At 36.6% G+C, this 13,936-nt stretch overlaps 1 protein-coding gene across 8 annotated transcripts in view; it reads left to right on the top strand.

Annotated features, from left to right (window-relative positions):
• PPHLN1 (periphilin 1) overlaps window positions 1-13,936 on the top strand; it is a 103,919-nt gene that overhangs the window by 42,275 nt on the left and 47,708 nt on the right. For 4 of the 8 annotated variants that reach the window (XM_045184230.2, XM_024575903.4, XM_045184228.2 and 1 more), the window contains 2 exons: window positions 7,381-7,437; window positions 9,870-9,949. In XM_045184230.2, the coding sequence (XP_045040165.1) occupies window positions 7,381-7,437; window positions 9,870-9,949 (137 nt within the window). The remainder of the gene's footprint in view (window positions 1-7,380; window positions 7,438-9,869; window positions 9,950-13,936) is intronic. The other 4 variants (XM_053921602.1, XM_024575905.3, XM_045184229.2 and 1 more) reach the window with 1 other exon arrangement.

The following is a 13,936-nucleotide window of genomic DNA, read 5'->3' as shown; positions in this document are numbered from 1 at the left end:
ATGAAAAATATCAGTGGTTTTCCTTACTTTAGAGTTAAACCTATCTTAGGTTTATTCTTTTGCAACCTTCAATTTGTTTTTAAAATTGGGGTGCCTGGGTAATTATGACATCGTGTGCAGTCATGTCATCCTGACTGAGCTGCTCGGTGGGGCTCCCAAAACAGTTCGTTGTAATGCATGTGCATGAGTGGGCAGGCGCATATGTATGCCCGAGTGCTTACATGTTTTCAGAGTCGTTCCAGGTAACTGAAAGTTTTACTCTGGAGTTAGTTCAGTGTTAACAGTTGGTATTTCCTTCCTCCCTCCCAACTACCTCCCCCCAAAAGAAGGTAAACAACCTCTAAGTTCTAATGCATGCTCACATTGAGCACAGACAAAAATATTCAAAATTTGTCATACCTTCTAGGAACACATTTTTTTCGACGTTTATGACTTAAATCCAAATCTATTAATGATTTTATTAAGAGTAGGAAAGTACAATATCTTTGGAAACTGATTATGAAGCATTTTAATAAATAAAACATTAGTAAAATGGAGGCTTGAAATACTTACTTGACAGCTTAAAGTAAAACTGTCAAGATAGCTGTTGGTGAATTAACCTTGTTTTTTTTTCCTATTTTGCCTCTAAAACAAATTTCTGGGTAAGCATCTTCTATCTGCTCTTGGCTGGGTCAGTTGGAGGCCAAAACTCTGAAATTTTGAAATGAAATGGGGAGGAGCCACAAAGGTGCTCTTGTCACAGGATCTGTAGTCTGTCACTACTTTCCCATCCTTCGAGGTCTAATGCCTTTAATATCTGGAGTGTTGATAGCTTAACAAAGGAAGATGGGAGACTAAAATATGCTGTAAATTGAGTGAAATAGAGCATATGACTTTGTTAATACCTTTGTTTATTTTCTTGAGTTATTTAGCTCTGAAAGTAAACTTCAATCAAAAAAAGACTGAGAAACAGGATCCTTCAATGATCAGTCACTTACACTGCATTAATTAGCAATATTGGGTTAATTTAGTTTTCTATTGTAAATGAAAATTTTGCCATAGATTATTACATGTTTCTATAAATAACAGGTAAAAATAGTTAGCTAATTTTACCATTTTGCTAATTCTTTAACTTTTTTGTTTTTGTTTATACTTTTCAGAGTAATTTCACTTATTTTAATGATCATTAGTTTGGCCATGGTAACCATTTTTTTTAATTAAAAATTTTTTCAATTGCAGTGGACATTCAATATTATATTAGTTTCAGGTGTGCAGCGTCGTGGTTAGACATTTGTACAACTTGCTAAGAGGACCACCCCCTATAATTCTAGTACCTACCTGGCACGTGGTAACCATTTAAGGACTAATTCTTCATAATTCTGTGCATTTAATATATCTCGTATGTACTTAATTATAAGCTACAGGGTGATTTTTACTCCTTTTTCATCTCAAATAGTTACTTTTCATTTTGTGCTTTCACATGTGCACACGAACACACACATACACACGTGCATTTAATTAAGTTTCTTTTACTTAGCCTTTTAGGTTAATCCTGTGGAACTTTGTTCTGCTGTAGACTAATTATCCTCCTAAATCAAATTGTTGTTTTTGTCCTGTGCTTCATGTGTAAGGATTTTCTGCCCATAACCTAACTGGACTAACCTGGTTAAAGCTGTGACTACAATATTATTTTTCTTTCCTTTTTGTTGTCCATATTTATATGCTACCAGTGTAGGTTGACCTTAACCTCATTTCCTTCCCCCTTGTTTATTATGTGTTTTAGTTGAAACTGTTTTGTTACATATACCTTGTATATTTTTACTTGAAGTTTATTTTTATTCTAATTAATCTAACCAAATATCTCCCCGTTTGCCATCTCTCTTGGATATTAGTTTTCCTTTTTTACTCCCCTTTTTCAAATGAATCCCATTGTTCTTCTGTCTTTCACTTTTGTTATTTATCTTTTGTTTAGGATTATAGCATTAATAGTGACAACAGAGATTACTAAGTTCAGCTGCCTGTGTCCATTCTTTGCTAAAGTACTTCCTATGATGTTTATTATGTCACAGTCTTGTCTTTCCATCTTTGTACAGTTCATTTTTATAAAACGATTAAAATCTTTTCCTGTGACATGTACATAATGCTAGTTATTGTCTTAGACCCATAAAGATATTTTTTCTTTTTATGTTGTAACCATATATGTATTTGAAGACTCCCATCATAATCTTCTTGATTTTTTTTCCAGGTTTAAATATATTTAGTTCTTTCAGCTGTTCTTTTTATTTAGTATGTTGTGGACCTTTTGCTTTGCAGAATTTTTTTCTATGCCTTTCAAGTTGTAATGCCAGAAGTGAACTTTTATTTTGCCAACAACATTGCATTATTGACCCTTATTGAGACTGTAGACAATTAAAATCTAAACAATTTTCTTATATTTTACTGTTAATCAAAATGCTCTTAAGCTGTAGTTTTTTAGGTGCAGTTGTTTATGTAATTAATACATTAAAAAAATCTAGTTATGTTAAATTTCATCTAATTAACTTTGGATTGAGTCTCTTCCATAGAGGTTTAAAATCTCATTTAGTGATCGTGTGTATTAGTTGCAGATAAAAAACAGCTTTGTTTTATCTGCAAATGAAGTATGCTTTGTTTTGTATTAATCATTAATAATTTTCTTGAGTAGCATAAGTCCCAAGATAGAAACCTCTGAGATCTCTCTCTGTGGGCCTCAACCACTTACCTGCATTTTTTCCTGTTATTGAATCAGTTGTGATCCCCAATCTTGTTTGTCTCTCTTTCCACTTGCAGTTTTCATGGAAGACTTGGTCAGGTACTTTCTTGAAGTTTAAGTTACTTATCAAACTAATGACTCTTGTTAACTCATTCTAAACATTTGCTACAGATTATAATGTCAACTTTACCAGTGATACTCATATATAAATTAGAATGTGTGACATTTGGTTGAATTTTTAAAATATCATTACTATAGAAGATTTGGAAATTTATTGTTTTTTGTGGAACTGTGTCTGTTTTCCTGTAGTTCTGATTTTGGGCCCAGCCTCCCCTTATTTTCTTGATATCAGCAACCATTATTAAGAAGAAATTTTAAAGAAAGACTATTATTACTTTTTGTTATATCCTTTTGTTTAATCCGTTTTGAAAGAACATGTAAGATAACTGAAAATGTGTAAGAATTAAAAATACCATTATAAAAAGAGAATATTTGGAAGATAGACTCCATTATTGAACAACAATGTAATTGGAAGAGATACCTGTCTAAAGACCTATGAATAAGTTTTGAGGTCTATATTAATTTTTTGATTACAGCTGAAATTCTGATAAGATTTAGAAGCTTAATTCTGCCTTTAGAAAGAAGACTTTTCTGTGCAAGTCTAGATGGTAATGGGGATATGGAAATGAGGCTTTACCCCAACATCATGTATACTAGGCATTCGGAAGAAAGGTTAAACCAGTTCCCTTGGCAGCTGAATATAGTGTTTCCTGGTTTGAAAGTCGCTGTATTTATAATCAGTATTCATATAGTCTTTCATTCCACAAAGATATATTTCAAATAAATAGTTTGCCAAGTAAAAAAGATTCAGTCTTACCCTCTGAATTTATGGTCTAGTAATAGAGACAAACAATCATTACACAGGAGTAGACGATTTAGGTGATATGTGAAGGCTGGGTAGCAGTTGAAGGAAGGATGCAAGTGGCCAAGGGTTATGAGCTATATCATGCGGAGTACCTGCAGTGTAATTTAGTATTTTCCGAGAGTATCTTGGACTATTAACTGAGCCACGCTATTAATGTGCTTTGGAATTAGATACTATGTGTTGTTTTTGTTAGAGACTTTTGCTTACTCACAAGCCAGCTTTGACTTGAGTTTCCTGTGGAGTTCTAGGAGGATGGCTATAGCTTTTCCAGCATCTGAATGATTGTGGTTCTAGAACAGTAATCAGTTAATGACATTTCTACATGTGTTGGTATTTATAGCATCCCTGTTTTAGGACTTACTATGTTCTGTCAGTAGCACACATTCATAATATGTACAGATGATACCATGTTTTATTGAAATCTTAAAAAGTGAGCCCATGTGGTTTTAGGTGATATATTAAAGGAGAGTTCTATTTAGAAGTGCACTTCCGAAGCAATCATAGTTAAAAGCCTTTACTTCAACTTGTTGCATTATTAACCTCCTAAATGTGATTATTTGGGGGAAGCAGAAGTGTTGCAAAGTTTCCTTCATCCCTCTATTGGTTCTTTTCCTTTTCCCTTTCCCCTTCATTCTTCCCTCCTTCTCTCCTTCCTTCCATCCTTCCCTCCCCCGCTTCCACTTCCCTCCCCTCCCCTCTTAACCACAAGAATAATTTGCTTGTGTCACCTCCATTTTCTGTTTTGTACCTTTTTGAATAAATTAGTAGATCTCTAGGAAAATGTATTCTTAACCAGGAGTCCCAGATTTGTATATCATCATCCATGATCCAGAAAAATAAATTAATTGCTTAGCATCTGTGTAAGCACCACATTTTCACTTGTTCAAATCTTAATTTCTCTTTCAAAGCTTCAAGGGAAAAATGAATTATCTGTGCTGTGACTTTTTTTGTTTCTTGAAAAGACTTTCATTCAGAGGTATCCGTTTTGTTTCCATATCTCAGGCATTATACCAAGAATTTAAACGTTTGCAAGACATAGCCCATAATTTTATCATCTTTAATGGTGATTTTTTTTTTCTAGCAATGTTTCTTGTTCTTACATGGGTTATCAGTAACAACACTTAATTAAGATGGACGAGTCTGGTTTGGTTTATCATTGCTTCCATCAGGACAACATATTAGAAAGAAAACATATTTCTGAAAGATTGTATCAGATTTATAGCTGTTATATTTAAAGAGTCATAAAATATTGTTTATTAATATTTATATCAGCTATTATTTCAGAGAGTCACCAAATGTTTTTAAATTTTTATCGAACTTCTAAATGTTTGTTGGAACAGAACCTGGTTCTCTAGCTTTGATTTCATCTGTGTGGAAAGAGCTTTACACCTGGTCTATGGAACCAGTATTTGAGATTCCTTTTCATTTTCTTCCTTCCCATTTATTCTTTTACTCACCAACATATTGACTTGAATTTTTATTTCCTTACTACCATATTCAGAACTTTTCTTTCATGGTTTCTTTCTTTTATCCGAATTTGGAACTTATTTTCTTAGCAAGTCACAGCAGAGGCAGAAATGTGTTGAGCCTTTTGCCCTGCTCTAAAGCAGGGAGTTAGGGCTGCTACTAAGATCATGTGTGAGATGAATTTGAGATAATAGCTAAGGAGTAGCATCCTGTCAGTTAGAAATGTAGAAGCGTGAATGAAAGAAGCAGACTTGAGAAACATAGGTATTCATAGTGTTGGTTGGAGCCACTAAAAATAGCAGAGCAAAAAGGATTGAGGTTAGGAGGAATACTCACTTGAAGGAACAATAACCAACAAAGAAAGAGAAAGGTGTAGTTATGTATAAACACAGGAGTACAAAGCATGAAAACCAAATGGCAAAATATTAAGAAAAACTTGTTTAGTAATCATTAATATTCTGTAGTAGAGGACAAGAAAAAAGACCCTTGATTTTCATATAAATGTATCATTGGAAACTCTGGGATGAAGAGTTTAAGCACAGTGGGGTTGTTTCTATTATATTTTGTATTAAAAGATAACTCTAAAACTTAGTGAAGTAATACAACCACTTAATTTTTTTTATGATTCTGCAGTTTGAGCCAGGTTCAGCTGGGTGGTTTTACTAGTCTGTTGGGATTTATTAAATATCCCAAGCATGTTCAGGGCAGCATGGTTAGGAATCTGTAGTTAAATGTGGGTCATTCCTCCAGTGTCTCTGAAATTTGGAAATTTAGAATCGAAATCAGTAAACATAGCATCAGTTTTGTATTAGTAAACTGACTCTTTGGAGGGGCGAAACACCTGATTTGTGACATTTGTCGGTATCCATGGAGTAAAGACTGCCGCTGTGGCTGACTTCAGGCTACCCGTGTGGAGTCATTAAACTGACAGTTTGGAAGAGATAGGGACAGTCGCTCTCACCAGCTAACATGCAGGCTCCAGATACTCCTGTAAAACACCACTGTCCTAATCTCTTGATCTACAAAGAATTTGAGACAGGTTAACACTTAATAAAATAGGATCAAGTGAGTGAGTGAAAGCTTTTATGTAAAAGGGAAATGAGGACATGAAAATAAAAGTAAGAATAAAGTTAGTAGTATATGAAATAAATGCCTATGATATGGCTCTCAGTAGTTGCTGCAGGTGAACTAAAGATTTGCCTAAAACAAAGAGGAAATGAGCATTAATAGTGTTCACAGTGTACTTTGGGTAGAAACATACCAGCTGCTTAGGAAGAACAAAGATTTCCTAATGACAGATGAGAGCAAGAAGGGGGACACCGCATCTTCAACAACATTCTTGCAGGAGGAGGGCAATATTTGCGTGATGTTTCTTGCAACATTTTTTAATGCACGGTGCTGACAGTGCCAAAATGATTCAGAAAAAGGATTGTTTTCTCAGGAAAAAAGGGGCAAAATTGGAAATTTGGGATCTGTAATAGAAGGAGTTTGTATGTTATTGCAAAGATATCTAAGAGCCTCTGCTAGTATATTTCGGCTGTTTAGAAAGCTGATTCCATCTGTATCAAGAGTTTGCAGGAAGCTAATAAAATATTTACAAGATTCTAAATATGGAATAATTAGAGGTTCAACCAAAACAGTAGCAATGGGCTTGTTTATAAAGAAAATTCCTATATGAGAGAGTTTGTATAATAATAATTAGCACAATTTAATAATAGGCTGCTTGTTGAGAGCATGTCAGAGTAACTACTGCAGATAACCATTGTAGCCCCACAGAACTGATAAGATACACTATGAAAACCTTCCCAGTGTCCTCTTTGATTTCTAGTGGTAATTCCTCCTCCATTCTTGATGTTTTGGTGTCATTCTTTAACTAATTCTTTGAATATTGACTTTATGAAGAAGATTAGGTAGACTAGGTTCTTAAACTGATAAATAAGACAGGATCCCATCTTCCACTTTTGGTGCCTTATTTTATGATCCTTTTCTCATTTCTTTCTGCCCATGCCGTCCTTGATTAGCCTCATTTTCACACTTCATATTGTTAGACCCAATCCATTTCTGCTCTTAAGCAGATTTTCTCCTGTTCTGTTATTCCTTCTCAGTGGTGACTGCTCAGGCAGCCCAACATGAAGGCAGGTTAAGAAAGAGGTTAGGGTCAACAGCAAGTGCTTAGAAGTTCTGTCCTCATCACTCCCACTTCTGGGTTCTTCTCTTATTCCTCCTGGGCACAGAGGTGCTTGCTGGTGGTAATTCCTCCCTGCCCACCTTTCCCTAGAACCTGTGCGTGCTGATGCCTCCTACAAACGGCAGAATGAAGGAAAGCCAGAAAGAGGTGAGTTTTGAGCTAGATTTTGATTTGGGATTGTGAAAGGGTGGGGGCTTGAATTGACTGAGGTCATAGGAATGGGAACAGTTTGTAACTGCTCCAGTAGGCTACTGTTGGAACCAGAGTTGAACACCAGGAGACTCAAGTAATAGGATTTCAGGGGGTATGGTGGTGGTTGGCTGGGTCGGCCATTCCTGGTCAGCAGTAGTTACCTCACAGGAGGTTGAGATCTATAGACGAGACAAGTCGTTGGCAGGTGGGATCTGACAACAGTAGGTTCAGGGGATTATTTTTTTTACCTTCTCTGTGCCTTTTCTGCTGCCATCTGTATCATCCTTTTTCTTTATCCTTCGCTTTTGCCTGCTCTAGGTATAGTTGAGTACATGCATAGATATATGCTAAACCACCTGCCCTACCCTTCAGTGTTCTTTTGCTTCTGCACACTGGCATTAGTTGAACTCTGCTTAAATTAGCCCTTCTACAGCTAAAACCAAGAGAGAGTCTAAGACTACACTTGGCATAGCTGTAGTGCCGATGTCTCGATGTCTCGTTTGTAAAGGAAATGCTAGGTACGAGATTGACAACTGCTTGTGAAAGGTTTTTTCCTGTGTCTAGCTGCCAGGTGCCAGAATTGACTTTACAATTATGCCTTTAATGTGCTGTGCTGATTGCTTTAGCTTCTCATCTTCTTTCAAGGAATTGCTTATCTGAATAAAATGGGAAGGTAATTGCATTCTAAGGGTGAAAAACCAAATAATCTTTTCACTGAATTTTTGAGTGCCTACTCTTATTTAAAGTAGTCGAGTTAGGTAGGTCCTGAGTATTCAGAAGTAAATAAGCTATGATACTTGCTCCTCTAGGTGTTTTTGGTATAGTGGGATAGACTGACATTGTCACAAAATGATGTGGAATTTGCCATGTGCAATGGAAATACAGTAGGGAATGACTAAATAACCCATGTTCTGAATTATTTGGGGATATAGTAATGGTTGGTATCATTTTACTATTGATTTTTAAGGTCTACAAGAACTTTTAAACTTGCTTAGTGTGGAAGCTTCTTAGTGATATCACAAGTTAAAAGATTCTAGGGGTATGTCTTTTTTTAAGACTGTTGGAACTTTGTGCCTAGAGCAGGAATTGACATTTGAGGCTGGATAATACTTTGTTTTGGAAGGCTGTCCTGTGCATTTGTAGGATGCTTAGCAGCATCCCTAGACTCTTTTTACTATGTACCAGAGGCATTCTCCCTCTTGTGAAATAAAAAAATATCTTCACACATTGACAAATGACCCTAGAGAGGTTGGGGGAAGATCTTGAGAAAGCCTTTCTGGTTTGCAGGACGTTGCGAAGATGTTATTCACCACTGTCCTAAGGGCCTCAGAATCCTGTCTCTCCAGGCCCTTCCTTAGCTGTCTTCACCATAGCAGGAAGAGCCTAACAGGCTTTTTTGACTAAAGCTGGCTATGCCTCAGTTGCAAAGTCATTTTGTCTCTGCCTTTGCTCTTGACTGCTTTCTTGGCCTTAATCGCTGTCCAGTCTTGACCAGCTTCTGTGTCACTGCAAACTTGGTGTTACTTTTTCCTCTTCTTCATAATGTGTCAGTTTTCCTAGTAATTAAGAGCAAGGGATTTACATTATATTTGAAGCATGTAGACAGTTTAATGAAATGTTTTTCTGCCAAGAACAACTCACTGTTATTTGTAAGATTATATTTAAATAAATAAATTTTTTGTTGCTGAACTGGCTGAAGTAATATTTAAATCTGTTTTGTGGCTAAAGTTTCTATAAAAACAGTGGTATACATTGAGCACTGATATGAGTATCTGAAGGGACTAAAGATAAAGGTTAATAATTTTATAAAGATTTATTTTTAACTATTTAAAAATATTTGGGTTCTCATTAATACCAGGCACTGGATTAGTGCTCTAAATTATAGTTTTATACTTTTTATTTTTGTTTTTTTTAAACTGAACATCTCAGGAATACCTGCTAAATTTTCTACATGGCTTCTCTCTTTGAGCTACTGCTTAATTAGCTAGTTCTCTTTGGTGGTAGCTATATAGTTAACTACCTTTGGATTTTTATTGTGATGTATTAAAAGTTAGATTTTAAGAACTTGGAGGAGAAAGCATGTACTATTATAATTTTTTTTTTTTTTTTGCCTTTCTGAGGTCTTCTCAGTGGTTCTGTGTTTGCAAACTGGCATTGATGTGTACTTGCCATATATGGTGCTCACTAATTCTACGTTATTTGAAATTTTTGATGTTGCTCAGCCTCTGAGAAAGATAAGTGGATTTAGATACTAACTAGTTTAATAATGTAATGGAAGATTTCAGTACTAAAATAAGTGTAGAACCTCCTTATTTATTCAATTATAAAAGTCAGTCTAATTGAAAACAAATGAGCTAGATAATTACATTTTATATTTTCTTATATAGGTAAAGAGAGACCTGTTCAGTCTTTGAAGACATCAAGAGACACTTCACCCTCAAGTTCTTCAACAGTTCCTTCGTCAAAGGTTTGTTATGCTTATAAAATCAAGTTAAAGAGAAATTACAGAGTAAATGATATGGACTGTCTAGTACAAATACTTTTATTTTTTATTGTCATACATAATGAGAGTAATTTGCTGCATTTAACAACTTGAATCTTAAGTATCCACAACTTGGAAGTAGCTACCAGAGAGAATGAACAGTTTTGTCATAGAATTTTTTCCCACAGGTTATGCTAAAATTAGTCCTTACTTCTGCCCTGCTCATCTTGACCATAACCAGGTGGCAGTGAATATTCAGTTGGGGTATATTAGAGACATAATGATAAAGTGGGACTTATTCCATGGATGCAAAAATGGTTCAATATCTCCAAATCAATCAGTGTGCTACACCACATGAAGAAAATGAAGGATGCACATTTTATGACCATATAAATATATGCAGAAGAAGCATTTGAGAGAATTAACATCCATCCGTGATAAAAATTCTGAATAAACTGGGACTAGAGGGAATGTACTTTGACATAGGAAAGGCTGCCGAGGGCCAGATCTGGCAGCACCTGACATCAGACTCAGACGTCAGAGCAGCATCCAGAGGGAGAAACCAGCAGGCAAACACCCAACTCTGCTGAGACCAATCCACTTAGTACTTTTCTCAATATTTTTGCTATTTTTTCTTTTTCATGGCCTTTTATTATTTTTATCTATTTTTTCTTTTATTTTTGGTACACTATCTTTTCTTTCATATCTCCTATTTTACTCCTACTTTTGATTACTCCATTGTCCTTTTCCTCTTTCCTTTTATTATTTATGGTACTTTTTCTGTGTTCCTTTTCCCTGTTCTACTCTTTCAGTTCATTACTAGCACTCTCTTCTCCCTTTCTCATCTCATAATCACTTTTCTTTCCTTTGATCGTCTCATATTCTTTTCCCCTTTTTCTACTATTTTCTTTCTCTTTCCACTTTTATTATTCTTTGTTTTGTGGTTGTTGATATTGCTGTTGTGGTTGAGAGGTGGGTAGCTTGTTTTGTTGTTGTTTTGCTTTGATCTGCCAGCACCTATACAACAGCATACAAAATGTATGGGTTGAGCCTCTTAGCCAGCTAGAGGGGAGTTCCCACCAATGAATGGTCCAATAACAAGCAGGACCCCAAAACAACAGGAGAGTCCATATAACCCACACGAAAGACATTCCTAGGTCATCCAGATCAAGAGAGCAAGGAGTTTGCATCACGGGGTCCCACAGGAGTCCTAACACACAGGGCCACTCCATAAGACAGAGATTGAAAGCAGATCAGTCTAATACATAGAAACAGAAGAGACAACTAAAATGGGGAGACAAAGACACAACCCACAAATAAAAGGAGGAATCTCCAGAAAAAGAGATAAATGAAATCGAGGCAAGCAATTTTTCAGACATAGAGTTCAGAGTAGTGGTTATAAGGATGCTCATGGAATGTAGTGAGAACTGCAGGGAACTTAGTGGGAACTACATCAGCATGAAAAGGACATAGAAACCTTGAATGATAACCAGTTGGAATGAAGAATGCAATTTCTGAAATGAAATATTCTGAAGAATACACTAGAAGGAATTAAAAGGCTAGATAAAGCAGAGGATCATATCATCAAGTTGGAAGACAATGTAGAATAAAACATCCCCTCAGAGCAACAAAACAAAAAAGTCAAAATTATGAAGACAGAGAAACACAAGTACAAAGGGAAAAATTGTCAATGAATAAACCTATCAGTAATAACCTTAAATGTAAATGGATTAAATGCTCCAATCAAAAGACATAGGGTAGCTGAATGGATAAGAAAACATGACTCACATATATACTGTCTACAAGAGACCCACCTCAGAGCAAAAGATATATACCGGCTAAAAGTGAAAGATGGAACAAAATACTCCAAGCAAATGGACTTGGAAAAAAAGCTGGGGTAGTAATACTTATACCAGACAAAATAGACTTCAAAACAAAGTTCATAGCAAGAGACAAAGAAGGTCACTACATAATACTTGAGAGTAGTCCAATAAGAGGATATAACTCTTATAAACATATATGCACCAATATAGGTGCACCTAAATATATAAGAAAAACCTTGGAGGACTTTAAGAAAGATAGACAGCAATGCAGCCCTTGTAGGGGATTTTAACACCCCACTGTCAACAATGGATAGGTCTTCCAAACAAAGATCAACAAGGATATTGGGCATTGAATGACACTCTTGATCAAGTGGACTTAGTTGATATTGCAGAACATTTCACCTCAAAGAAACAAAATATACATTCTTCTCAAATCTGCATGGATCATTTTCAAAGATACACCATATGGTAGGACACCAAACAAGCCTTACCAAATTCAAGAAAATTGAAATCATATCAAGCATCTTCTCAGATCACAATAACTTAAAACTAGAAACTCAAGGAAAAAACTCAAAAACATTCAAATATTTGGAGGCTGAATAACAAGTTATTATATAATGAATGGGTTAACAATGAGATCAAGGAAGAAATCAAAATGTGTCTGGAACCAAATGAAAGTGAACACACAATAAGCCAAAATCTATGGGACACAGTCCTGAGAGGGAAGTTCATAGCAATACAGGCCTAACCTAACCCTACATCTGAAAGAACTAGAGGAATAAAAACAAACAAAGGCCAGAGTAACCAAAGAAAGGAAATAATCGATATCAGAGCAGAATTAAATGACACAGAGACTGGAAAACCATTCAAAGGACCAGTGAATCCAGGAGCTCGTTCTTTGAAAAGATGAAGAAAATTGACAAACCATTAATCAGACTCATCAAGAAAAAAAGAAACACAGCTCACCTCCTCACCTAACCAAATCAGAATTACATTAAATCATACAACAGCCATCACTTAGAACCATCAGATATCGAGTTGATGGGGAGTCTAACAACTACGACATTAAAGAAACCACATCCATCCAGACCGGTAGGAGGGACACAGATGCAGAGTGGGCTTCTCCCACATCCATGCATGGTGGATAAAAATCTGGGAGGTATATCTCAGGGGCGAGGAGTCCCAGACCCACACCAGGCCCTTCAGCTGGAAAGATAAGTCCCCATAACTTCTGGCTGTAAAAACCAGCAGGCATTGTGTTGGAAGAAATTTCTGGAGTCCCAAGGAGTTCCTCTTAAAGAACCCACACACGGACTTACTCGGAATCACTCTTTCTGAGCTGCAGCGCCAGGGTGGCAGCTTGAAAGGCCCAGTGGCATACAGGGAGGAACTGAAGTGTTTGGCATCAAGGCGAGAACTAGGGGACAGCTTTCTCCCAGATAGATATGTGGGCAGAGGCCGTTGTTCCTTTTCTGAAACTTCCGTTCACAGAGCCACAAAGCTGGCAGGCAGGTAACATCTGAGACTCCATCAACCTGACTAACACTGTTTGCCCTGCCCTGGAGATCTCCTGAGACTCTGTCCCACCTAACTTAGAGCTGTTAACAGTGGCATATGAATGGCTGGTCTTGGCTCATGTTTCACAACTTCCTAAATCCTCTCATATAAGCAACAGCTGGCCTCAGTGAGCCCCCAGCCCCTAATACTTCTTGTTAGGTGGCCCCAGGCCCTGCACTAGCAGCAGCCAGCCTAGATTCACAGCTTGGCTTCACCTGGGAATCTCCAAGCCCAGCACAAGTAGCAGCCATCTCAGATTGCTTTATAGCTCAGGCAGGGTGTCCTGGAGCAAAACACAGGTGGGGTCTGACCTTGGCCTGACGCATAGCAACAGCAATCCTGACAAAGAACAAAGTTGGAGGAATCATGCTACCTGATATCAAACTATACTACAGGGCTATAGTAATTAAATCAGCCTTGTACTGGCATAAAAGCAGACACATAGATCGTTGGAACAGAATAGAGATCCCAGAAATAAATGCATGTGTTTATGGTCAATTAATATTCAACAAAGGGAGCATGAGCATACAGTGGAATAAAGACAGTTCAATAAATTGTGCTGAGAACTGGGCTGGCACATGCAGAAAAAAAG

Source organism: Desmodus rotundus, chromosome 3, assembly GCF_022682495.2.
Source record: "Desmodus rotundus isolate HL8 chromosome 3, HLdesRot8A.1, whole genome shotgun sequence".
Taxonomy (NCBI): Eukaryota; Metazoa; Chordata; class Mammalia; order Chiroptera; family Phyllostomidae; genus Desmodus; species Desmodus rotundus.
Note: the sequence above shows the minus strand (reverse complement) of the source record. Positions and strands in the feature narration are given on the sequence as shown.